Source organism: Liolophura sinensis, chromosome 6 (assembly GCF_032854445.1).
Source record: "Liolophura sinensis isolate JHLJ2023 chromosome 6, CUHK_Ljap_v2, whole genome shotgun sequence".
Taxonomy (NCBI): domain Eukaryota; kingdom Metazoa; phylum Mollusca; class Polyplacophora; order Chitonida; family Chitonidae; genus Liolophura; species Liolophura sinensis.
Genome location: NC_088300.1, coordinates 73275005 through 73301225, shown reverse-complemented (window position 1 = coordinate 73301225; position 26221 = coordinate 73275005). Strand labels below are relative to the sequence as shown.

At 36.4% G+C, this 26221-nt stretch overlaps 1 protein-coding gene across 3 annotated transcripts in view; it reads left to right on the top strand.

Annotated features, from left to right (window-relative positions):
- The first annotated feature begins 995 nt into the window (after positions 1-995).
- The window catches only part of LOC135467777 (lymphocyte cytosolic protein 2-like), a 78306-nt gene continuing 53080 nt past the window's right edge, over positions 996-26221 (top strand). Inside the window, exons 1-3 of one of the 3 annotated variants that reach the window (XM_064745617.1) lie at positions 996-1132; positions 2609-2671; positions 23537-23592. In XM_064745617.1, the coding sequence (XP_064601687.1) occupies positions 1052-1132; positions 2609-2671; positions 23537-23592 (200 nt within the window). In that variant the 5' untranslated portion in view covers positions 996-1051. Of the gene's footprint in view, positions 1133-2608; positions 2672-5199; positions 5341-11594; positions 11949-23536; positions 23593-26221 lie in introns of those variants that run through there. The other 2 variants (XM_064745619.1, XM_064745618.1) reach the window with 2 other exon arrangements.

Sequence of the window (26221 nt, the reverse complement as noted above, 5' to 3'; positions counted from 1 at the left end):
ACGAACCCATGACCATCCGCAGGTTGCTAGGAGGCCTTCCCACATATGTCCGGAGACGAAGCCAGCATGAGCTGGACTTGAACTCACAGCAACCACATTGGTGAGAGGCTCCTAGGTCATTACCCTGTGCTAGCGCCTTAACAAACTGAGCCATGGACGCCCCTACCATGAGGTTGAGAGGAGGGTTGGGTGGCCAAGGTGCTTATCGCGGCGGAATGTCCCAGGAGCCTCTAACCAATGCGGCTGCTCTGAGTTCGTCCAGCTCAAGCTGTACGTGGAAAGGTCTACCAGCAACCTGGCCGTCGTCGTATAAGTGCGATACTCTTAAGTACGACGTACAAAAACACCACTCAAATAAATGAACAGACCTAAATAAATTATGACAGGATTGATGGAGTTTTTGTTTTCAATCTGCATTTAGTGATTGTGTAAAAAAATAATAAAATAGTAAGAAACAATAATAATAAATACTGGCACATATATTAATAAATACATAGCCTAAATAAAGAAATAAATAAATACCGGTAGGCCTAACGGTGCATAAATACAGGTAAGTAAAAAATAAGAAATACTTGTTTAACATTCTAGTATATTGTTCAGCTTCAAAATGCCTTGTCTTGCACGACACTACATATTAAATTTGACCAATTGTGGTTTAGTGTAGGCCTACGGGTACATGCATTGAACTTTTTCCCGTTTCGCTCAGACCTACTGTTGGCCAACAGTTGTATGCACACCTGTATCAACAACCGCATGTCTTAACTAATAGCTTGCGAATAACAGCATTTTAAAGTTCTGATTTTTTTTACTTTTTTAAATTATATTATTATATTTTTAATTACGATATATACATGCAACTTATATTTCAACCTTACACGTACGTATTAACAAGCAGTGGACGTGCAGAAATGAAACCATACTTGGCGCCAATAGGTGGCGCTGGCCATGCACGTGGGCCGATCTGTACCAGGAAGTTGAGTGAGATACTAGTTTGTCAACTTATCTGTTTGACACTTTCTAAACATTCACTTGAATGAGGCTGTGATACAAAATGCCGAAGCAAGACTCACTGCCACCTTTTGAAAAGCTTAGGAAATGGGACGTGGTGGAGATGTGTAACTGGTTGAAAAAGGTAAAGGAATGTTCAGAATAAATAAGCTTACACACAGTTCTAAAGAAATCGGTAAATCTTGTGGGCGCAAAGAGTTCAATGTTTACGCAAGGGTAGGTTTGACAAGACGTCATAGCAATTAGAACAGCCGAGCTCGCTGAGCTGTGAACACCGGTATATTGAACACTGTTGCAAAGTTCCCAGTTGTTACGCCACAAGTTCGCTTCAAGTGAATCTTAGAATTGTATTTGTAGGCCTGTAGAATTTCTGAAGTGAGGCGTTAAAAAAAACCTGTACGCGTGTGCTAAGAACAGGTTAGGGTTTTCCCCACATCCTCTTATTAGCCCTAGGTTATATGAACACAATAACTGTTAATTGTAAAACTACATGTACTTCAGTGTTCACTTGCACTGCAATCAATTACACACGTGTGCAGTATTGGTACTTCAGGGGCTGCAGTTAAATCAGGGTAACCAGCAAGCCTGAAATACAGAAATATACATGTAAAAAAGGAAATGGATGAAAGTTAGGCAAAAAGAAAAAGAGTATTTCTAGTTGTAAAGAGAAAGCTATAGATGCATTTACCATAACATGCCAAAGGATTTAAATCCTGACAACTTTCCAGTGATCTGTAATTTTTTTGGAAAAAAAATTGAATTACTTAAAGGATACATAAAAAGGAGCACTAAAACAGACTGTGTTTCTGAAAAAAATGAAGAAAATTATGCCCAAGAACTTTTTTTTTTTAAATTTCATTTTTGGGGTATTTTTACACATGTTAATTACCCCTCTGTATTATGTATATTTTCCGTCAATGGTCAGATTTTTTTTAAAATTATGTCATTGTTGATCTTGCTCAGAGCACAGTGAATTTCCCAATGTACCCTGAGCCCTGTGAAGTGAAGTTGCTATGGTGACGAGCCCTAACATATTTAACTGATCAGTTGACGCCATTTTGTTTTTTGCTGAGATTTTCTTCAAGCAAACAATGCATTCATTCTTAGATATTTCCCTAGGTTCAGAGATGGTTTATTGCGTTATCTTTAGCTCTTCCAAAAAACTATACTTTGAAGCTATTCCCCCTCTCTTCCCCCAGCAACGGAGGTTGAACATTTTTTTTGTACTCTTTATAAGTTATAACACATCCTAAACTGCTCGTTAAGAAATGAAGCCAAAGCATTTCATGTGTTCTTTCAATCAAAAAAACTGACAGAGTTGTACCATGTAAATATATTTGTATACATGTACAGTATACTGTTACTGAATTTTACTTACACATCAACAAACAATTCTGTTAAAATGAAAAAAGGGTGACAGATGTCTTAATTATTAATTCCTAAACTTCTGAAAAAAAAAACATTGTATATATATATATATATATATATATATATATATATATATATATATACATTCATGTAGACAGCTGACAAATCCACTTTAAATTTTGCATATGTTACATTGTTTTTGTTTAACATGATTTACCTCTCTTTTATGCAGAGTGGTTTTCAAGAGGCAGTTCCAGTGTTCAAGGAAAATAGCATTGATGGAGAGAGATTTGTGGTAAGATCTTTCATTAGATTTGTACATGTATATTATAGATGCACATTTGTCACTACATATGTGGCAATGACACAGATAAAACAAAGGAGATCTATGTAGTCCTCAATTAGTGGAAATGGTAACTGCTAAGAGCAAGCAAATACTTCAAAACTGATAATGGTTTTGAGTCACTGCTAGAATTTGGCGTGCTTGTGTTGTTACATAGTGAAAAACACTTGTACTTCCTACTACATCATATTGTAGGCCTATTTGGGGGCAACACATGGCTCAGTGAGTAAAGTGTAATATCATCATAATGATGAAGTCAAGGCATCACCAGGTAAATGTAAAAGGTTTCACAAGCTTTCAGTCCACATGCTGGAATAATTATCATTATCAGTTATTAGCTGATAATGATATCAACATGTGGATCGAAAGCTTGGGAAAGCTTTTACATTTACCTGATGCTGCCTCGACTTCCTTATCAGTATTGATCCCACGTAAAACTATGAGTCTTAAGCAGTCTATAAGGTGTAATATTGTTAATCTTGAGGCATGCAAGGTGCAGGTTCAATCCCGGACCTCGCCACAGTATGGCTGAAACGCATTCATTCATTTGTTGAACAGGGACAGTGAATTTGTAGATTCCCCAGCTCTACTTGTTCATTCATGTAGTTGTCTTATGGTGTGGTTAAGTACTATGGGTTAGCGCATATTTGAATTTCTCCATCATGTACATTTTTAATAATACTGAGTGTACCATGTGGTGTTTTAAAAAATTTACCTGTATACCACAGCCACTTTGTATCATAATACAGGAACGTTAAAGCACTTGATAAAAGGGTGAACTTTTTCAATCTTTCAAGAGGAGTCACTCTAACTCCTGAGGAAATCATTTTTCAATTTGTTTGGTGCTTTGAAAGACCTTTTAAGAATGAAATTGGTCTAATTGCAGAGCTGCATGATACCAGATTTTCCAAATTCATTATCTTGTTAATGGTGTGTCTAGAAGCTCAGCAAAAGATGATAGGCTAAGTACTCCAGTTTAACTGCATGGTGTCGGTATGTGGTTACGTATGTACTTGCTTGGTTGTCATGTCTGGTGTCAGTATGGCATTCCATTGAGGCAGCACTGTAGATTTGATGTGATTGCAATTGGATCCTATTGCTGCAAGGAGACACTATGGTGAAATGATCAAAAAAACAAAAGCAACAGTAAACATCAGGCCATAAAGCAATACATAGATTCAAGGGGGGCAACTTCTGCCATGAAAGAAAAGATAAGCTATTGCACGTGGTTACCAGTCTATATTGTCCATATGTGAATACTGTATCCAACTTTTATACACTGTTATGGAGTGGGCTGCCACAAATCTTTTTTTGTGCATAGATTTATGGTATTAAAATATTAGAAGCAGGGGAAAAAAATTAATGAAAAATAAAAACTGAGTGGGGCGCACTAAATAAACTGTGATTAAACATGTACATGTAAGTAGATTACACTTGACAGATCTGTCCCTGTCCTCTAAACTTAGTGTAGTTTTATGGATTTGTTAGCAGTTTAACCAGTATAAGTGTGGATAAAGATACACAGCCTTTGCTCTGGCCTGGTGACATGTCCCTATAAACTGACACCGTCTTGATAAGCAGGCTACAAACAAACTGTTAATCTGCCTGAACTATAGAATCCCATGAAGTTCTACTTTGTTGAGCATGCAGATCTGTTGAAGGTTTATACATGTTTGTGTTTATATGTAGGGAGAGAGGCTCTCTGGTTGTGTTAGTAATCAAATGACAGACCAAATCAAAAGCCTAGAATTTACATTAGATTAATTATGAAATCATTTTATTAGATTACAGTTCATGATCATCACATGAAGGATACATGTGAATATACTGTACGACGAAGCATATGGTTTTAAGGAAAATGAAGAAATATGTGCCAAAAAAAAAATAATACACAATATTTTTTATGTAACACATGAAGTGATTTATATTATCTATTTCTTAATAACCCCTGTAGTGTACATGTATGTATATATTCATCTATCATGTACATGTAGTGTTACATATAGCCCTTCAGAAGTGTGACTCACTTTGAATGGGCGTCAATTCATGTCTGATGGAAGAAGATAGGGTGATAGGGCCTATGTTACGAAATAAAATTTGTGTCAGATGTTAAAAAAAATATATTTTCCATCTGGATACTGTGCATTTTGTTTCTCAGAAGTCAAGCTTACATGTATATCCTGTTCTTGGATTACCTGCATGACCATTACAAACATCCATGAAACCTGATCATCACCAAATAATATGTGGGGTGAACGAGGGCGATACTGAATTCTGATTAAAGCCAAGCTCTCACATAAATCTTACATGTAGCATATACAGACGTGTAGGCCGACATGCATGTATACATATGAACAGGCTTTTCCTGAATTACAGGTAATTTGACTGAATAATCAATCATTTTTGTTAATCAAAGGTTAAGTATGCAGTTTTATACATCATAAAATCAAAGTTATCTGTTATTTTCAATATTTTTGTTTCGGTTTTTAGCTCGCCTGTACAAAGTAGCTTGTGTCATACCGTGAGAGTCAACATTGGCATCCAGTATAACAGGGAAAGCAGCACTGAACAAAATGCTAGGGGGTGGCGTCTAAAAAAGTGCTGCGGATATTGAGATCAAGGTTTGAAAACATGTAGAGCACAATAACATGACGGGGATATTCCATCGTTGATTCGGTGTGTACATATTAAATATTGCAAATTTTGAAATTCCAGATTAGTGTATTGTGTATTAGTTAAACAAAATGTAAGGGATGGTATCTCAGAAAAGTGCAGAATGTATTGACCAGAAGTTTTACATGCGTACAAAACACAATGATACATTACTCATTGTGCATGTTAATTACCATAACTGACCAAATTCACGATTTCAGTACTTTATGTATTGAGTTGAAGTTTTGCAATTATGTGTCTCCTACAGGCAAACTCTTCGGTAGCCTTCCTGCATTTCTCTCAAAGTTTTTAGCTAGATAAAAGGCACTTTTAGCAGCACATAAAGGCCTTAAACTGCTACTTTTGGTGCCAAGTAAGTAAATCTTAAGTGGTCCTTTAGGGTGGAAGAAGCAGTCAAAATATAGCAAAATTTGTCATTTTAAAACTGACATGAAATACGGTATGTTTACAACATTCCCGTAAGAGTGGCATGATTTCTGCCTCATTTAATATATTTCAAGTACTGGGCTATGTTCACATCTGTATATATCAAAATTTTGTTGGTCCTGAAAAGATGTCTTCTCAAACACTGGAAATTAAGAGTTTCCGGACCAGAGATGGAGCTCTTGTTCTGGGCCTGAATACCAGGGCTTAAGATAGCATTCATACTTGCATAAATTACACATTGATGTTACCTAAATACTCGTGATGTTTATTACCTCATGGGTACTGTTATGCAGCATCTTTGTTTACTTTGTAAAGAAATCTCTCGAAGCACAAGTTAGAAAAATACTGATAACAATGTCTGTCAACTTGTTATATCAGCCCTTGTCTCGCCGATGTCTATCTGCCTCTGTGAGAGAAAACAACTGTGTAGTGCATCAGTGCACAGCTATCATTTTTTTGTCTGGCACTTCACAGTGTGCTTTAAACTAGCCAGTCTAATCTACCCTTTCTACCAATTCTCATTCAATAAATATTCTTGTGTCAAAATCAGAAGTGAAATGCCATGTCAACTCAAACATCAATTCTGTATTTTGTCGGCAATAGAAACAGTTCTTGGGAGAAAGTCTGCAATGTTTTATTAAACATTTTTATGGCGTTGTTGATCTATCGCAATCTGCCTCTGGAAGTGACACAATGGACAGAAAGTGACTTGCAAAACTTTAAAGGAGAAGAAAACTATAGGCTGAAAAGAACACATTTTTTTCTATCTGGTGGTGCCTGCTGCATAATTTTGCGATTTTTCTCGCCATACACATAAAGCCTGAATGCGGCAAAGCTGGAATAGATCGCTGAGTCCGTGGCGTCCTCCATCTTTAACACCCTGTAATTTATGCTGGGGTGTGTTGCCTCTCAGCCAATGAGAGTCGTTAAAACTGCCAGCTTGTTTGTGTAAACTCGGAACCTACGTCCAACATTCCGGTTTCACGATCGTCAAGCGGAAAATGAACTGTACTATTCGCTGCCTTCTGGAAAGAAGAGGTCTACCGAAAATTTATGAACTGCACTTTAGCAGTTTCCAACGGCAAGACTTCAGGACCAGTTCTTGGGTAAAATGGAGTCGCCCACAGGAGATGTTGACTTGGACTTTATTTATAATTAATCAACTTAAGGTATATATTAGAATGTTTTTTTATGGCATGCACCTGCGAGGAAATGCATACTCCTTTCAATGTTATTTGACTGATGTTTAAATTTTATTCTCCTTTAAATGTGTAGAAAGAAAAAAGATCTAATATGCAAAGACTTTACTGTTACAAGTTACCTTTTTACTCATCATTGTATTAAAGGCATGAGTTAAAAGTCGTCATGCTGAAAAATTAACTGGGGCCCTGTGAATTCTGTTGAATTGATTGTAGTACATGTATACCTCTATGCTGTATATATTTTTCGAATTTCATGTACCCAAGCAGCAATATACACTGGTGTGTTTTTAATAATCATATTCTAAGATATTGTATTATGAGTAAAACGTCAAGCACAGAGGAAATCAGATAACAGTTTGAATTTGAATTTCTTTACTTTCCGCAACTGAATCAGGAATTGTTTTGAGTGTTTTGGTTGTCATTATAATTTTCAGGATCATAATGTAGTACATTTAGGTTTGGATATACTTGGCTTGAGTGAACTGAATATGCTCTTTATGCTATTGCTGTTGCACTGAGAGTCAGTGCGTCTATAAATTCCCGTTGTAAGGCTAATTTTGAACCCACACCTTGTTTGCCCTAGTGATTGAAACGCAAACACCTTCAAAGCACTAGACCATGACCTGCTCCTAAAAAGACAAAGTAGGACTCCTAAAGACCTATTAGTCATATCAGCCTCCTCCTTTGCAGGGAAAATACATATATTTGATGATTGCTTCTGGCATGATTATACATACTTATACTTACTTTTCTTGCAATAGTGCCAAAGATGTGCTGCCTCACACCTCAGGCACTTATTATCCTTCAAAAGTACAGACCTGCACAAAAATGTACGTTACAATTTTGGAGATCCCATCACCTTCTTTTAGATAACAACCTGCCAGCCTTAAACAAGATTATTGCACCAAGTTAAACAAAACCAATCCAAATTGGCAATTGGGCTCTGTTCATATAAACAGTGTCACTTGACACGCATACTTTTGTAGCAATTAGCTCCATCTGAGTAGGCAGGCAGAACAACCTTTTATTTCTTGATCAAGCAGTTCATATCTGTGTTTGTGGAATAGTGTATTAATGCTAGGCTTTAAAATTATCCATATTGAGATGGGAACTCCACACATAAGAGGCAACTTGCCAATCATAGCACTGGACTCCGATGTATATGATACAAGTATGTACTTGTAGTTCACGTTAGATGTAGAAGCTTGATTATGTTATAGCGCTCCAGCCAAAGATTTTATAATCCAACCTACCTGTGGGAAGTTAGATAATAAGATTATTTTATTTCTACAGGTACATGCTAATATTTGTTAATTACCCTAATTCTTTTAATTTTAGGACAGATACATGTATTAGTAGACAGTGCTGATAGCAAAGAATAACATTTCTAAATTTGTTACACTGTAAACTTTGTCTTCATGCTAACATATGATTATGCAAGGACCTCTCCTTTGTATTATCAGTCTTAATGTCATGATAGATTTATTTATTTATTTTATTTGTTTATTTAATTGGTGTTTTATGCCGCACTGAAGAATATTTCACTTATACAATGGCAGCCAACATTATGGTGGGAGGAAACCGGACAAAGCTCAGGGAAAACCCACGACCATCCGCAGATTGCTGGCAGATTTTCCCATGAATGTCATGATTGAGATTATAATTTCATTTACAGCTGCCTCAGATATCCAACTGTTTTTGGGATTTGACAGTGTTGTAGGAAAATTTGGGAAAATTGGTAAATTATTAGAGAGTTAGCCATTAAGTGAATCAGCCAGTACATATAGATAGGTAGATATGCACAGACATACGAATGTACCGGAAAGTAGTTCATTGTCACAGGCTTGATCTCTCATTAATCTTATCTCGGTCTTGTGATAAATGACATCTACCTGACATCTAAACACTGAGCTGTTAATTGCTGTGTTGATTTCAGGCTAATTCAAGCTAGGTTAATTAGAGACGCAGCTATGGCACAAAGTGAAGGTGTATACATGTGATCAGAAAGAATGTAATTGTGGGCCAAGTCAAGGTTATTGTCCCCTTGTACATAGATGCATGCTCCCTCATACGCCGCCAGCGGTATGAAGAGACACAAACCATCCTGTCTGATCTCTGGGGCATGTTTTGTAGAGTACAAGGTGACATTTCAGGAAAGCATATATGTAATATACGTGTATGTTCCATCAGTCACAGAGCCTTCATCTGGTGTAGAGAACAGTGGTATAGCCACTGGTCCATACATTAGTGCTCTGTGCATGGTTCATATAGGACTTCCCTCAAGATGCTAAAAAACTAGATGGAATCTGATGAAATTTTATTTTGGCTTTAAAATTTTGACTGCATGTATTCTCAAGTTAATTTCCTCTTTACTCTGGCCGTACATGGGAAGGTCTTCAGCAACCTGCGGATGGTCGTGGGTTTCCCCCGGGCTCTGCCCTGTTTCCTCCCACCATAATGCTGGCCGCCGTCGTATAAGTGAAATAGTCTTGAGTGCGGCGTAAAACACCAATCAAATAAAAAAATAAATAAATTTCCTCTTTAAAAATGCATTCATGTATAAATTGTGTATATTTTATGTGATTAAAATCAGAATATTGCTGTCAACAAAGCCGAGTTTTGGTTTAAAAAGGAATACGGACTAGTGATTACTAAAATACTGGACACAATTAACCTTGAAAATAAAAAAGTTTCATTACTTTTGTTTCAGCATCCAAAAATCTTGATCACAAAATTGTATACATTCCATAAATACTCACTGACATGACTGTATTTTATGTAACTCCTTTGATTTGCAAAACTGGTAACGCATTTAAACAAATGCATGAACTGGAAAACTAGTGTATATATTAATATGAAATATCAAAGCTGCAGATGTGTACATACAGGAATTGTATATGCTGTCACTGCTGCTATTAGCATTGGTAAATTGACCTCAATGAGCATTGTAAAATATGCAATCATTATATCAAGAATAAATTATTTGTTAGCAAATTTATGCATGTAGCAGTACATTCAGCATTAATGTCTTAATACCCATGGATAGTCTCTCGAACACCCATACAAAGGATATTAAATTTTGTGTCGTATACTGCATGTATTTTTCATATATAATATTATGTGTTAATCAAACTTTGATGTTTTTGTATTAAATATGTAAACACAGCACATATAGTGTGTAAATTAACATATATTTTCAGTGTAATGCATGTACACTGCAATAGTTCTGGCAAGTGTGCATTTTTGCTGAGTGTACTGTTAGCTATGTTATCTAGGCTGTGCTGTACATGGGTCTTGCTGATGCAGTATGTCTGTTGACACCTGTGTTTCTGGCAATGGGGGTGGAGGGGATTGAGGGGAGAGAGAAGAAGCTGAAGACATAACTTCTCATTATCATACAAACTCGGGAAAACTCATCCATTGTTATCAGGTTCCCCTCTCAGATTTTTGATAGATACCTCAAAAATGCCAGCATGTGTTGCATGTGATGAAAAGTCAACAGGTAAAGTTTTGTTAGGATTGTGAGACGCGCTTGTCATTTGTGGGGGGCCTATTTCCTCTGCAGTTTCGGTGGACAGGGGATCAAATGAAGAGAGCTATGTTAAGGCTGGCTGTGGTGGAGCTCTGCTGTTCTGCTCCTGTTTGTTTTGGCAGTATTTACTCTCAGGTTCAGGAGTGGGCCTTCTAAACAGGCTGCCTCAGCTTCACCTCATCCTGAAATATTATCTGGCAAAACTTTGAGAGGTTATCTTTCCCACTGCCAAATCTCCTAAGGTCGTGGTGTTCTCCTGGCAGCATTGTGGTTTACAGGATTTACTTGAATGTCAGATTTCGTAGCGTTACAGTGTTTCTGGTTATGAGATAATGTGAATGGCATGGACCCTGTAGTACAGTGATGGAGAGCCTCCATTTCTTCAGCCCCTGTTAGACAGCAAACAAACAGTTATTCCTCTTGGGAAAACTTGACCACCTGCAGGTTTGTTCAGACTGGCTGCTAAAGTATGAGACATTCTAGAGCTGGACGGTATGCCGGTGTCTCCATGCTGCTCTCATTCTTGGAGACACATGTACCTCTTTTATGTTGATCAGTTTTGTCAGCATTTCATTTTACCTGTCAAAACAACTTATTCGTACAAGTAAACGTCAAATATGTGCGATTTGCAGAAAGGAGGCCCTCAGTGTTCCAATATAGCTCAATTGTGTGACTCCATTTGGTATTTTTATCTGAAGTGTATGAAGCAAAATAGATAATTTTATGCTGAAAACACTGAAGCTTTTTTATGCACATGTAGCCAGTAGACATGCTTCATTGCTCCTCCATGGCAGGCATGCCTAGGTGACTGTGAGGAGAGTGAAGGCCATTGTTTCAGATAAGTCTGCTTTGTAGTGCTGTCTGAGGGCACCATTGGAGTGGCTTGTTTTGAATGAGAAGTCTGATTTACTGCTCAAAGTGTCTTGATGAGGATCTCGCCCTAGTGTCATAAAAATATTGACAGCACGCTTCTGGACTGTGTACCTCTGAGGCCATGTGGGTATGACACCACCACAAACTCTAGCAGGTGATGTCTTTACCAACCACTAAGCTAGATTAATAATAACCTATCACCACATGTGCTGGGCACCAGGGATATTTTCATCCTGACCCACAGAGCTATGGCCAGAACTCGACAAGTTGACTACTTGAGATTGTGCCTTTTCTGAAGGGTTTTTGTTTTACCCTAATGCTGAGTGGAAGTGAGATGTAACTACCGGGCTCTAGCCAAGGTTGTTTGCTGTTGTCAAATTTTTTCTCTGCTTAAGAAAGATCCCTGGTAATATTTGGCACAATGTGTGCGGCTGCAAATTACAGCGGGCCCAATGTTACAGATGGCTTTGCCACCTTGCGACGTTTCCGAAGACGAATCAGTTCCATCCTTACCATCCCTGAGGTAAGTCCTTTAGGTTTCTTCTACAGGTACATGTATGTGGCTGATGCCTGTACAAGGGAAAACTTACACAGCTTTGTACTATCTTAGTTTTGTTCTGTGCACTAGGTTTGTTGGTGTTAAATAATACCTAAACGTTTTTGAAAGGGACTCTTTACAGCAGAGAGACATACATGTATATAATAATGTACACTCTTGTTAAAAGCAAGAAGAACAAGTTTTATTGCAATCACAATTGACTCAAGAGTTTCTGTAATTATCTGATTTAAGATTCATTAAAAAGAAAATGAGATAGGATGAAAAACTAGAACCTCAATCATACTTCCTGTGTGGCTACACGTATGTATTACTGTACATCCTGTATGACTGTAAACCAAGGCCTTAAGGTGATGGCATTACTTATAATCAGGTATTGGAAAAGATTTACTCATATTCGTGTTATACTTATCAAGTTGACTTGCTGCGCCTATAGGCGTGTTGACATATCCCAGTAAACAAAGGGCAGGTGGAGGATATCTGATTTTAACGCAGCCCTGTGTATATATTCATATAACAGAAAGTGAAGTACAGCATTCCGAAGGAAATACCAGAGTTTACTGCAAGATCATATATTTTTGGCTTTAGGTTCATTAACTGATTTAATATGTATATTTATGTAAATTGGTTATCATAATTCAGAGGTAGCATTAGTATAATTTAGGGTATCCTATTTTCATCCCAGTGACCTACATTGTTAATATCAATAGTGTGGATATGAGAACTTTGTGAAATGTACATCAAGTTTTTTGTATTCGGATTTAGAACTTCACTAATTATCGTAGTTGTAGGCATCATACAGATGCAGTGTTAAGTGAATGGAGTCCAATGAAATCAGGAACAGTTGTGAAATGCGGCTAATTGATTTCTGGTTACAGGTAATCATTAAATCACAACCTCTTGCCATTTTTATCTGAAGGTTGCATTCTCAGTTTTCATGTAGAACATCATAGCATCAGAGCAGAAGGCACAAGTTTACTCCTCGGGTCATTTAAAATTGGTAAACTTGGAACTTTCTAAAAGCAATGATTGGAAATGATGTTCCTCTATCTAACTTTTGTCTGAATTGTGGCCTTCTGTATAAGGGTAAGTCTGCTTGTTGCACAAACGGTAATTTCTGTTGGGTGATAAATGTATATTCTGTGCTTATCATGAGGTCCAAAATGTTTGTGCTAATCCCCTGTAGAGTCATTGCATTGTGACTGGTGCCTGTGTTTTAGTGACGGAGCATTATGAATGTGTCAGTATTGGGTCTGATTTGCTGTAAGGAAAAGTCATTGTGAAGTGATCAAAATAAATTTGAAAAACTGAATGAGTGGAAACATGATCAGGTGACTGATGACAGGATGTGCAGGCAAAATGACAATTTAAAATATGAACATATTTAAAGTAGGAATCTTCCTTCAGTTATTTGCTGGTTCGCATTCAATAATACCCTTAATTACTCAACAAAATAACATTTACATGGAATTATCTTTCTTACACTTAGCACTTGTAACTGGAGAATCCTTGCCAATCCGTTAATGTTACATTTATTCTTGTCTCATGTACAAGTATATACATGTACACTTTATTTCTGTTGTCCATGGCCTGGTTTACTCCTTAGTTTTGTGTGAAAATTAATGTTAATGGCTAGATTTGGATGTGATTGTCATCACACGTTGGCAGCTGGCCGTCTGAACCTGCGCATATACATGGATGTGTCACATGTAAATTGTAGCAGACATAAATCATATATGCATGAGAAGGCGTATGATTTGTCATAATAACTTAATCTGTGGAAAGAAATGACCTTTACGTACATAAAAGGTAATACCTTGTATTTTGGTAACCTAATATTGTCTGGAAAGTTTTGCTTTAATATTTTGATTTTGTCTCTTTAGTATTTTTTTTTATATAAATACACTAACTGAGGACATTCTCAAAAATCTGCATAACTTATATACATGCTCCTCTTGATACTGATTACAAGTGGTCTGGAAATTACTGTATTTCCCATGAAAATTTGCCCCAAAAAGTGTATTTTTGGAGGCAGTTATGAAATCTTATGCAATGGTACATTTGGTGCCGAAGCGACATTTTCCTAGAGGTATGTTGTCTACATGTACCTACAGAGACCTTTCAATAGAATTCTCAGAATCGGGCTCAATGAATAACTTAATCATAGATGAAATTTTTAGGTAAAATACTGTACATGTATAGACGTTATGTCCAGGTGTGTTTTGATCAGATTGCTTTGATTTACAGTGTACATTTCTGTCCTTTGCCATGCACATGTATATTCTCTGCATTCATACACAGAGAAGATCTGTTTTATTTGTGTTAATGAGTCATGATTTGTCTGATAACCCTCTCTAAACGCCTGTAGATTTCTGAATAGACACTGTTTTCTTTATATGACAGAGCTTCGTTCACTGTTGTTTCCATATAAAAAAAACATTGTGACTAAATTAGTATAGAAGGTATGCAGTGCTGGAAAGCTGACCCTTTCACCCTATATTTAGATGTCATGTCCAGAAGAATTGGGTTTGTCATATGACAATACTCATGGATAGAGTGTCCTCATGTATACCATTCTATACAGTTTTAGTGCTGAAACGTACGATTTGCCAATAGAATATTATCCCTTGTTCTGAGCAAACCTGAAAGCAACTTTCTGAAATCATTAGAACTTTCAGAATCATGAAAAATGGGATAATTAGTTATGGATGAAATAATCTTCTGATTAATTAATGAATGATTTTCTGTCCATTTTTCACGCCAGTGTTTTTAGCATGTTAGAGGATACAAGTTGCATCCAGTCATACATGTACACTGGGAGGGCTGAAACAATCCTACATGTACATGTACATGGAAGCATAATCATGCACATGTATGTATAGGTATAAATGCAGTACCTGTCAGGTGTAATTCAGAAGCTCATACCTTTGTACATGTTGGTAACATGGACTGTTCAGTGAAGGGTGCATTAATAGCCCTTTGCTGAATTTTTGTCATTTGTTGATTTTCTCAGTTAACAGCCAGCATATATGAACTGCTTACAAGTGCAGCTGCAACCATGCTCACAAGGAGCATATTCTAAACCCTCATCATTAACAACACTTCATATACATGGAATAAAAGGTGTAAAAATTAGAATGTATTTATTAACTACCCTAATTCCTTATCCTTTTCGCATATAACAACACTACATTGGTTGATCAGCCTATTTCAGGGCTTCACAAAAAGTATCATTTCATCAGTCTATACAGAATAATGCCTTCAGAATATTATTAAACAGCTTGCAAACATGCTAAAAAGTTGAAGAATTACAGTAATATACTGAATGTGTATAAGGCACAATTAAGCTACTTCATGCGTGACCATTATCGTCATGCTTATGCATTAGTCTAACATAATGCTGAGGATATATTGTGTTCTTGTTGAGGGGAAGCCTAGAAATTCAGTCAAATAAAAGGCGTTTTTCTTCCTACTTAAAGCAGATTTTACTGTGTCTTAATTACCAAGTTCTGGTTAAATCTGTGCGGTGGATTATAAAGTGACATGATCAACCATGTAGAAGATTTCAAGGAAATAAACTGAAGTCCAGTCTAGGATTTTGTGTGTCTTCACATTTCTACTGTTCCATATACCAGCAGCTGTTCCAAAACAGTTGGTTAAGCACAAATTCTGATAAGGTTAGGTAGTCATTGTCTTTGAATAAATAGACTGTGAATGTATTTGCATATCTGTCCTTGTATTACATGGAGGTGGATGAGTTGTCTCAGATGACTGATGTTCATCAAGTCTTATAGAACCTGTATAGTAATTAGACGCATGTTAATAATTGTGTTGGAAACAGGCTTTGCGAACATAAATATTCAACTTCATTTTGTTGGATGATGATGATTGGTACGTTTTCATAAAAATATATTCATAAATTATTCTTGGACTCAAAAATCTTTTGAATTTTAGAGAACTTTTTTTAATGTCAGTGTTTCTTGTGGGTGATATATTGCTACCACAATAAATGCACATGTGGAGTAGACATACCAGGAGCTGGTGAAGCGTGTGATCAAATAGTCGACCTCGCTCAGGGTTTTAGTTGTCTTGACTAATAAAAGCTGTCTTCTATAAATAAGATCTGCTTAAAAGCGAAGGCTATACAAGGAGTGCATGTATGGTCACTGAGAAAACTTCCTATAAATACTACATGGAAATGACCGGTTAGGGCCTAATCCTTCCCCTCTCAGCGTCCAATTACCAGATGCTGCCCTTCCCTCAAAGTGCCCTTTGCGCCAGAAAAAAAAAAAAAAAAGAAACAGCCCAAATTCATTATAAGACTCGGATGATCTACTTTGTGGCTAGGCTTCGGCTAGTCATTCGCCACACTAGTTTTGGCGAATATGATTTCTGTGTGGCGAAAGCAAAGTGGCGTCCCTTCGCCACAGTGGCAAAAGCAGTGGATGCCTTTAAACTTCAGTTGTTTAGGGTTAAAATTTGTAAATTTACTCAAATTTAATGTTGGATCCAGAATCAAGAAGGAATATTTGACTTCAGTGTGAAAGAACTTGGTTATGAAAACAACAAAGTTTTTAAAGATTATTTAAAATCGGAAATGTATGCCCCGAATAAGGTGATGAAAATTGAACCCGCGATAATTGAAGTAGCATTCAGATTATTCAGGCCGGGGGAAAAAAAATTCCGACAGACCAACCCGACTTCAAAAAACAGAGTTTTTACCCGCAACAAACAAATTTTTAATGATGGCCTGGGGTAGCTATGATACAGTGTGATGATCAGATGCACATGTCATCCGGGATGGCAGAGTTCTCCACATATCAGTCAATACAAGCCATCCTTAGACTGAATCTTCGGATTAGGTACATGTTGTGGTGTGCACATGGGGTGGAGGTCAACTGTAGGAACTGAGGCCCTTAAAAATTTATGAGAATCGAAATATTCAACAATGAGGTGCCCTTCACCGGTGCTTCCACCGCCTGCTCTTCTGAGGCCAGATTAGACCCTGCCCGTGAAACAAATTGGGTACATATTTTGAGACAAATAAGTACATATTTTAAACCATGCAGTATAAAGATGATTCCTATTATAAAAAAGAGAGAATTGGCACCACTTTCTTTGCCACATGATACATGTACATGTGATATAGAACAATTTTTTTTATCTACATACATGTATTGTGAGATTCTATGATACTGTCCTTGATATTAAAGGGGGCCCATAATGTTGCTGGGAAAAAACACCAACTGAAGCAATGTGACTATGGTTAAAATGGTACTTATAAGGCAGACTTGCAGTAAAAGAAAGCTGAAGTATGGTTCATCATATAGACAACTGAAAACTATGCGTAAAAATACTTTCACTTTTTTAGTTCAGATTTTTTGAAGAGTGTTGAAAGGCATTCGAATATTTGAATGATATGGTGGGCTTTTTGAGCAATATTTTATCTAGGAACTGTGACGTCACATCACCTTTTTTTTCTGATGTTCACCAGAAGAAATGAATTTCTGAGAGTATTATTTCAGTAATCCTTTACCCATAGGTGAAAAGAGTTATCCAAACAGTGTTGGAAAAACTTTCTGTGACGTGTGAGTTCCTAAACTCTGATAGTATGGTCCATAAAGCCCACCATAGAATTCAAATGTTTGAATGCCTTTAACTCTCTTCATAAAAATCTCCAAAAAATGAAAGTATATTTATGCATAGTTTTAAGTGGCCTATTTAGTGATACCTACTTTGATTTTTTGAGGTCTTTACCTTTAAATGGGGAGGAGGTTCTTAGTGGTCACCTGACTTCTGGGACTGTTTAAAGTGGCCTGACATGAAGTTTAGCTTTAAAGTACACATCACATGAGCTCACTTTACTGAGCACTGAACATGTGTGTGTGTGTCATATGTAAGAATTCTGCCAGTTACATTATACTTGCCAAAGGTCACTATTGAATAAATTAAATATTGTAGAGTGTAGTGCTAAAATCCAGCAAGTCAAATAAAATAAATTATTAATGTTATCAGTAGAAAGTTACCTGTGTTAAAAGCAAGGGTTATTCAATCGTGCACTCTAAAAGTGCCAGAATAATTATATAGACAACTCTCTTAAATGAGGATCCATTTCCCAAAATGTGTCTTTTCTTTAATATGGAGAGATTATTTAATTTACAAACTATAAAGTACAAAATGTATTCAACACCGGTTTCGAAATATCTATGTTAAAAAGTCTACGTGAAATAGCTCAGCATAATTCAAAGATAATTAACACCTGTGAATACCTGTAGGTAAATGTATATATAAATTATTGATCATTGTCTGCACTTCATTCCCTCAGTGTACTGGTACATAGGTTGATTGTGATGAAAGAATTCATTCAGGAGAAAAAATAGGCAATATACCTAACTAAATCTTTGTATGATTATATTGTCTTATAACAAATATTTCAAGACAGTGCTATGCATATATATGTGTATGAATTGTTGTTCAGTCAAATGTTATCATTATATGTGAACTTAAACAGTTCTCGGTAAGTGTATTGAAGCAACTGATTAACCAGTTAAAATCATCTCTCTTGTTGTAGAAGTCACACCACAGAATTAAGCTATGTGTGTCATTTGTTTAAATATAACCGGCCCTGTTTTATCTCTTCAAACTCTATAATAAGACAAGAAATTATTTCTCATCCCTAATTTGTTAGCATGCTCAGGTGATATTGTCTTTACTTTAGATTCTTATCTTGCTCCAGGATCACTTAACCCCCCCCCCCCCCCCCCACACACACACACACACCTTCCCCCACCTTCCCCATGAGCATTGTGATCATAGCACTGATCTACATGTACATGTACATACATGTATGTGAACTTAATCGGCCTACACTATACATGTATGTGTAAACACATGGGAAACATATTTTCCATGTAGTACATGAGATATCGCCTGTACAATGTGATGCCTAAGTGCTTGGCTTTTGTTTTCTAGAGTCCCTCCTGCACACATGGCAGTCACACCATGCTGAGATTTGCATGATATTAATTCATGCAAGTTTACAGGTGGGAGACTTGTCAGATCATTGACTGATGTTACCGTGACAGACTTTCGCTAGAGAAAACATAAAAAGTAGCATTTCTGTGTTGATACTCATGATCCTCAGAATTCATGAACATGTTTGTAACGTTCAAACCTGTAATGATAATGTTCAAAATGAGTATAAAATTTTATAATGATAATGATAATTTGTATGGTTTGTAACACACTGAGTTGATCACACTCATGAACAGTTTTTAATTGTTTTTTTGTTTTTTTTCAAACTCCACATTTATATCATGGAAGAATTTATCCTAAGATTGTTTTGTGTTTTTTTTCCACATGATTTTACATCATTTTTCATTATCTCTCAAGAGAACCTAAGATGACCTAATAAACATATATAAAGTGAATATTTCATGTATATATGTGTACACAACTTTCATGCATGGATGTATAATGTTAGTCCATTTGTATGTACATTGTTATAACTGTGTAGCTCTGTGTAGACATTTACCCGGCAACTTAATGGAGACTATTTCCATCACTCTTATTAATACTGAACTTGTTATACAGCAATTTTCAGATAATTTGCGTTATGAAACCTATTATATTTTGTATTTCTTTACATGAATAAATTTCTAGCAAGTCTTTGGAATGAAAAAGGAGTGTATGGTGAGGACAATCCTTGGTATTCTTCTGTTGTATGGTAATACATTATTACCCATTTCAGAAAAGTTGGGAACAAATTAATGTCACACTTTTTCACGATCATACACAATCAGGTTCTTGCTTATCCCAAACTTCAAAGGTGACATTGTGACGGAGCATAAAGAAATTTTGTAAAATGCAAGGCAAAATTGTGCTTTCTGAGAGCTTTTAGTCCATGAAAGAAAGAAAATTTTATGAAAACTTTTTATCTGTTCATTTTATCTGTTCTAGTACACCTAGATTAATTTGGGTACCCAGCTGATTGGGAGCCCATACATTTTCCAGAACTAAAAGGGTTCTAGATATGGTCCTAGATTAGAACTAAATGTCGATGTAGCTTTTATGATAGTGTGTGATTCCCAAGCCCTTTTGTCTTAACTATAAGTTTGTACCTCCGATGTTGATCTTGTAACAATAGGGAAATATTGTCAAAAAGGGTGAAAAACCCTCATAGGAAGATACAATTATATGTAGTTATGAAACAGGTAATGAAACCTGTGAATATTCAGACGTAATTATGTAGACATATATTCACCTTGACATAACAAAACATGGATGAAAAGGCCATGTTGTTTTGGATAAGCTTTTTGAGTTGTTTGCTCTCTGTTTTCTTTACATGTATGTTAAATACATTTACTTCTGTCCACACTAATAGATTTTATGATGATATGAACATAGTGAAATGAGATGAGAGATTTATATATGTACTGTATTGTGATAAAAACTCCCTAAGAACACGAATTACATGTGGTGTACAGACAGGAGAAAAGCTCAGGGTTTTTTTTGTGTTGCACATCACTCAGGAAAATGTTCGTTTTTCCTTGTTTCATCATGGAACTTTCAGCAGATGCATTTTTGCACCTGTCAACATCTTTTTAGTCCTGTTCACACTTTTGTGTACCTGGTTCACAAAAAAAAGAATACCCCACCCTATTTGTTTTGTGGACAATGAAAGTGGTGAAATTAAGTTACACTGTAACCAGTTTAAATCTGTTATTTATATTCTGGTGTGTAATTCCCTATTTCCTCAGCTGGTTCAGTATTTAATGTTCATGACTGACCGGGAAAAACAAGTTTGTTTTTCAGTCAAGGTAACCTAAACACATCTGAACACACCAAGGTCTTACCCAAACACCATGTGACAGTATTACCACTGGTTATTTTCTGCTGGCCTTGTGTTTTTTGTACTGAACTATTTTTGTTGTGAGAACATGACCCTCACAATGCGCACATTTCCTGTACGTCAGTAACCTGTAAATGCTGCCTTAGCGTGGTCAAACTGAATCACAGATGTTATAATATCTGACGGCAAATCCCTAACGCTGAAGCTGTGTGATCTCTTGAAGACAATATTAGTACAGTTTTGTTCCTTTTTGTATTCTTTTTTATGTATTGATGAAATACACTCAATACAATATGTATGATTACCTGTTTATATCAATGTTTTATATTATACTTTTGAAGGTACTGTATGTACATGTACAGTATGTATGCAGTATTTCACTTGAGTTCAGTATGTAAAAATGCACCTTTAGATGCACATAAAGAACATACATGTAACATGATACCTTTACACACAAGTTTTTCTGATAAGGCTTATGTTTTTATAAGTTATGTTTTTATAACTTTGAGATATTAAACTGTTAAGTGGCCCCATATGGCTGATGAAATTGTCACATCAGGTAAAATGTGTTACTTGGAAAAATACTAAACTTTAGGTTAAATACAGTCTCTCAAAAAGTATCGTTATGAAATAGTCACATCAGGGGAATGTTCTTTGATTAGACGTTAAACCTCAAACAAATGAATTTGGCGTGCATCTCTGTAATGTGTGCATAATAATGTTGGAAACTGTTAACAACAAAATGAAGTTCCATTAGCCACCAACTAGCAAGACAAGCATGAAATCATATATATGTGTAAAAAGTATTCTCTGATTGTGCATATACTTGTATATTTCAGTACCGATACTGAAATAAAACCTCTGGGAGCAAGTCCTTATTTTATCATGGTACTCCATTGACTAGTTGTCAAGGACAGAGGCTGTATGAACTTTTGAGGATGAATCACACTCCTGCAGTTTCTGTAGTAGATCTCTGCCTCTAGCTCTCCATTGTGTCTCAATGGCGTATTATTGATGTGTATAAAAAGCCAGTTGTTGCCAGCTGTCTAATTACTGGTATGATCTGGCAGGTTACACTGGGCCACTATGCAGCACATAATTTTCCAGCTTTCCTCCTGCCCTAAATGTCACTGTTGTCAGTTAAGTAAACTCATCTTAACAGTGTTTCAGCTCAAAAAGTAGACAATTGTTTTTTCTTTTTCAGTATTTGATCTCTTTTAGCTAAAAATTATGTTTGTCTGATAGTGTTTAAGTACCGGTTGTTTACGTGTAATTTGAAAAAAACATTTTCGGAGGTTTTAAAAAGGAATGATAAATATGTGTTCCATTTACATTACATTGCAACATTATTTTGCCATGGCTGGAAGCAACCCTGCATTATTGCAGCAGTAGTAAGTGTATGTGGAGATGTAAACTTTGTCCTGATGAAAATCTAAGATATTAGGGAGAGCAGACCCTGGTGGGACGCGTGCACATGTTTTTTTTTTTTTTTTTTTTTTAACTCTGTGATGCTGCAGCCGTCAGCCATATTTCCACATATCCCTGATATACTCTGTATTTGTTTGCGAATTGTCTGGGCTCTGTTTCGTCTGAACACATCCCGGCAGATTCCGCGACTGGTTCTCTTCCGTCACACAGAAATTTCATGTTAACCTCAAGTTTGATGATCGCCTCGTGTCTTGCTGCGTGGGTCTATCCCCAATAAGGTCCCTTAATCCTCCCCGACAGCAGCTCCGTGTGAGGTGTGATTGATTCTGTCCCCTGTGGTGTTACGTAATCAAACACCCACTGCCTCCGTCCACAACAATGCTGACTGTTGGGAAAACAATTAGAGTTGTTCATTCCTGTGGAAAAATATCTTTCGTCTCAAAGTTTTATTGGGAAACAATATACATGTACCTGTAAAACTATCTTTTGTGGAAAATAGTTTTCTTGAGGGTTTGGTTATGGTGTGTGTAGGTTTGCTTTTTTCTAGCTCTGTTACTTGCATACATGTACCAGCATGTTACTTGTCTCCAACACATATTCCTCTACAGATGCAAGAAGTTTCTATCAAGATAAGAAAACAGTATGAATCATATTTGTATTTTTACTTTTTTTCATTAGTAAAGAAAGAGAAAGAGCTCTTGTTACATATGTTTATCATTTTATGTATTGTACAGTTAAATTATATGTAGGCCTATGTTCATGTCTTACTCTGAGCGTTGATAAAATATTTAGTTCTCATTTAGGAGACTCTTATCTTATCACCAACAACATACATGTTTCTTTGTCCATATGTGTTCATATGTGTCAGATAATACATGTATGTGAACTACAAATACATGTACAATTAAGTCTGAGAAATATATAAAACAATGCCTGAAGATTAATTATTGTCCCTCTAATTTTATTTTTGATTTTGGTGTACAGAATACACTTTAATACGAGTGCTTGTATCAGTTTTTTAATTGTCTTTATAAACCCCTCATTAAATAGTCCGTGTCTACATGTATCTGCCCATCATTGTGAATGCACATTTAAGCAGGATGTGAATGGCCAGGCAATTCAATACTTTGACTTTCACTTTGTGGAATCCTATTTACTGTATGTCTGTGAGTTGGTGAACATGAAGTTACTTCACTACTGTGTTACTTACATTTGAAACCACTTCAGGTATTGTTATGGATTTATCATAAGCAATTTTTATCTTTTCTATTTTCAGTACCTCTCTGAAATTCAGCTTTTTCAAATGAAAAATGTTTCTGTCAAGACAAAAAGGTAAGTATATGTATCTTTATGTACTGTCACACCTTGAAACAAACATTCAGTGCCCCAGATAAATATATTTTTATTATAGTACAGTACTCCTCCAAATTTTAGCTGAGGTGTACTGGCTTACATCTTAGGAGTAGTGTCTAATCAGAGAAAACCATTCATGATTTGGATCCTCATTATTTCTAAAATTGACATGCATAGAGCATCCGTCATCAGTGATGTTGATTGGTATTCAGTGGAGTGACATACCCATTTTTTTCAACTTCTGGCAAGGTGATGGGCCACGAAAATTTGATCCCACCCAACATTCTGTTTACAGGGCATGCAACTCTTAAAGAGAATGTTGGGTAAGATAAAATTCTCGTGGCCCATCACCCTGCCCGAAGTTAGGAAAAAAAAATTACAGTCATGGTAGACGTTGTCCAATTCGAAAGTTTAAAGGGCTGTATTACAGTTAAAAGGTGGTTTGCCAATGCTGGCTTTGACATTTTACATTTCGGGCATTTTACGGAATCAGTGGATAGCAAAAATAAGGTAGGGTTTGAGTCAGTGAAATTGTCTGCTTGGAAGTCTATATGATCAGCTTTGGGCTGAATCTTCTGCACCTAAGAGACGCTCTTTCAGTAAGAAAGTGGTTACCTTTCAGGGCCATATCTAAAAAAACATTAATGTTCTGTTTGCAACTGTACAGTACTGCATCAAATTATGAAAAAAAATTTGTAATTTTTTTTTCATCACTGCATTTGTAATACAGAGGGCTTTCTTTTTTGGCGAAAAATAAAAACTTAAATCATATGGAACATATTATGAGATGCCTGTTCACACTTTGATGGGCTCTAATTACTGCTATGCACCTGTTGCAGTTTGCAATAATTCGAGAAAACAGTCTTTATAAAAATAAAGTTTGCGAACAATAATGCACATATAAAGCTTAATTAGGGATGGTTTGCATGCAAATACTCACATGTGGTAATGTTCAACAAGAACATGCTCTGTGTAAGAATTTGTGAAGGCTAACAAAGATATGGATACAGGCCTTGTTGTTTTAATATTTTCTGTTGTCTTTTGTTGGTTGTTGCTGCTTTTGGGTACCAAACCTCCTTGGAAAACCTCCTCAGAGATCTCAAAGGTTTTGCATCCCTTCACTTAACAGTGTGCACAAATAGTATTTTGCCAGTCATTTGTAATCAGTGCCAATCTAAAACAGAGATGTACCTGCTGCCCCTGTTGCGATTACATGTATATCTCTAATAGACTTGGGCACCATACTGTTTACAAAGCGACGTTGAAAGTGAGGCTCGTGCATTATGTCACCTGATCTCAGATGACTACTTTTGCCTCATGTAAACAACTGCACGTGATGGAGAACATACCGAACTGTTAAGCAGTTCGCTGTTTACATGCTTTGTTAGAATTATTTTCACCTCGGTCCGTGCTCAAGCTGAACCATGGTAGTTTAAATATGTTTACACACTTTCCACTTGATTTTGCATAACAGAATTCACAGGGCATACAACAATAGTTACCGTGAGTTATTCACTGTGTTCTCATTGCTGGATGACCCATTGCATAAGCTGATATGCAAGGCTTTTACCATACCCAGTCGATTAGACTGCAATGACATCTCTTTCTCATGCCCCACAAAGAGCTGTGACCTGCTTTGCCTTCATCTCTACAGAAACGCCATCGCTGGCCTTGGCACAAACTCATGCCATCTTTGGTGGGTGCTGCCATGTTGAATAACTTTGTATTCATTAGCTAATACATGAGTAAATAGTTCATATTTATTTTGGACATTTTTGATTAATTCAGGTGCTGCTTGATTTTATACCATTGATACAGATTTAAACCCAAGGCATTAGAAAATACTTATTAAATATCTGATATTCCTCTATGAACAATTATCCCCAAATTTGGGAAGAAATCACTGCACTGATTGTGCCCATCTATATACTTGAGCCTTGTCTCGCTACTGTAAAATCACGTTGAAAGGCGCGTAGTCTCAAATGAATCAATGCAAGTTTCTAGACAAAGTATGAGTCAAACATACAGAGTTATCTCCCATATTCAATGCGGGAGTGATTCTACCTATCAACATGAAATAACATGTACTTGCGCTTTTAGAAACCCATTTTCTAGGCATATTAGTTACTCCTATTTTTTCACTTATATGCGTATTGGGCATTTTTGGAGGCGTAAATTACGCCGATGCGGCCCTTATTTGGAGCACTGTACGTGTAACACAGAAGATGGTGAAATTTTAGATAATTAAGGGAAAAAAATTTTGTAAAGACAAACATCATATTTGTGAATGGTAAAGACCTGTGCCATTCAGGGCAATATTATTCTGTAGTTTGTCAACTTATATTTTGTATATATTTTGAGTACTTAATTATGTCATTCAGTTCTGGTTCATTATTGCTCTTACATGAACATCCATACATATGTTAACATATATACATATAGCTGTGGAACATGTATACATGTGACCCTGTTGTGTGAAATTCCACAGGTTTAGAATTATAAATATGCTTGGTAAATGCTTTTCTATTTATTACCAGGTGTTCCTCCAGAACTGAAGTGCTTTTAGGTGACTTCTTAATATATGTACGTGTAGATTGATTAGGGACAC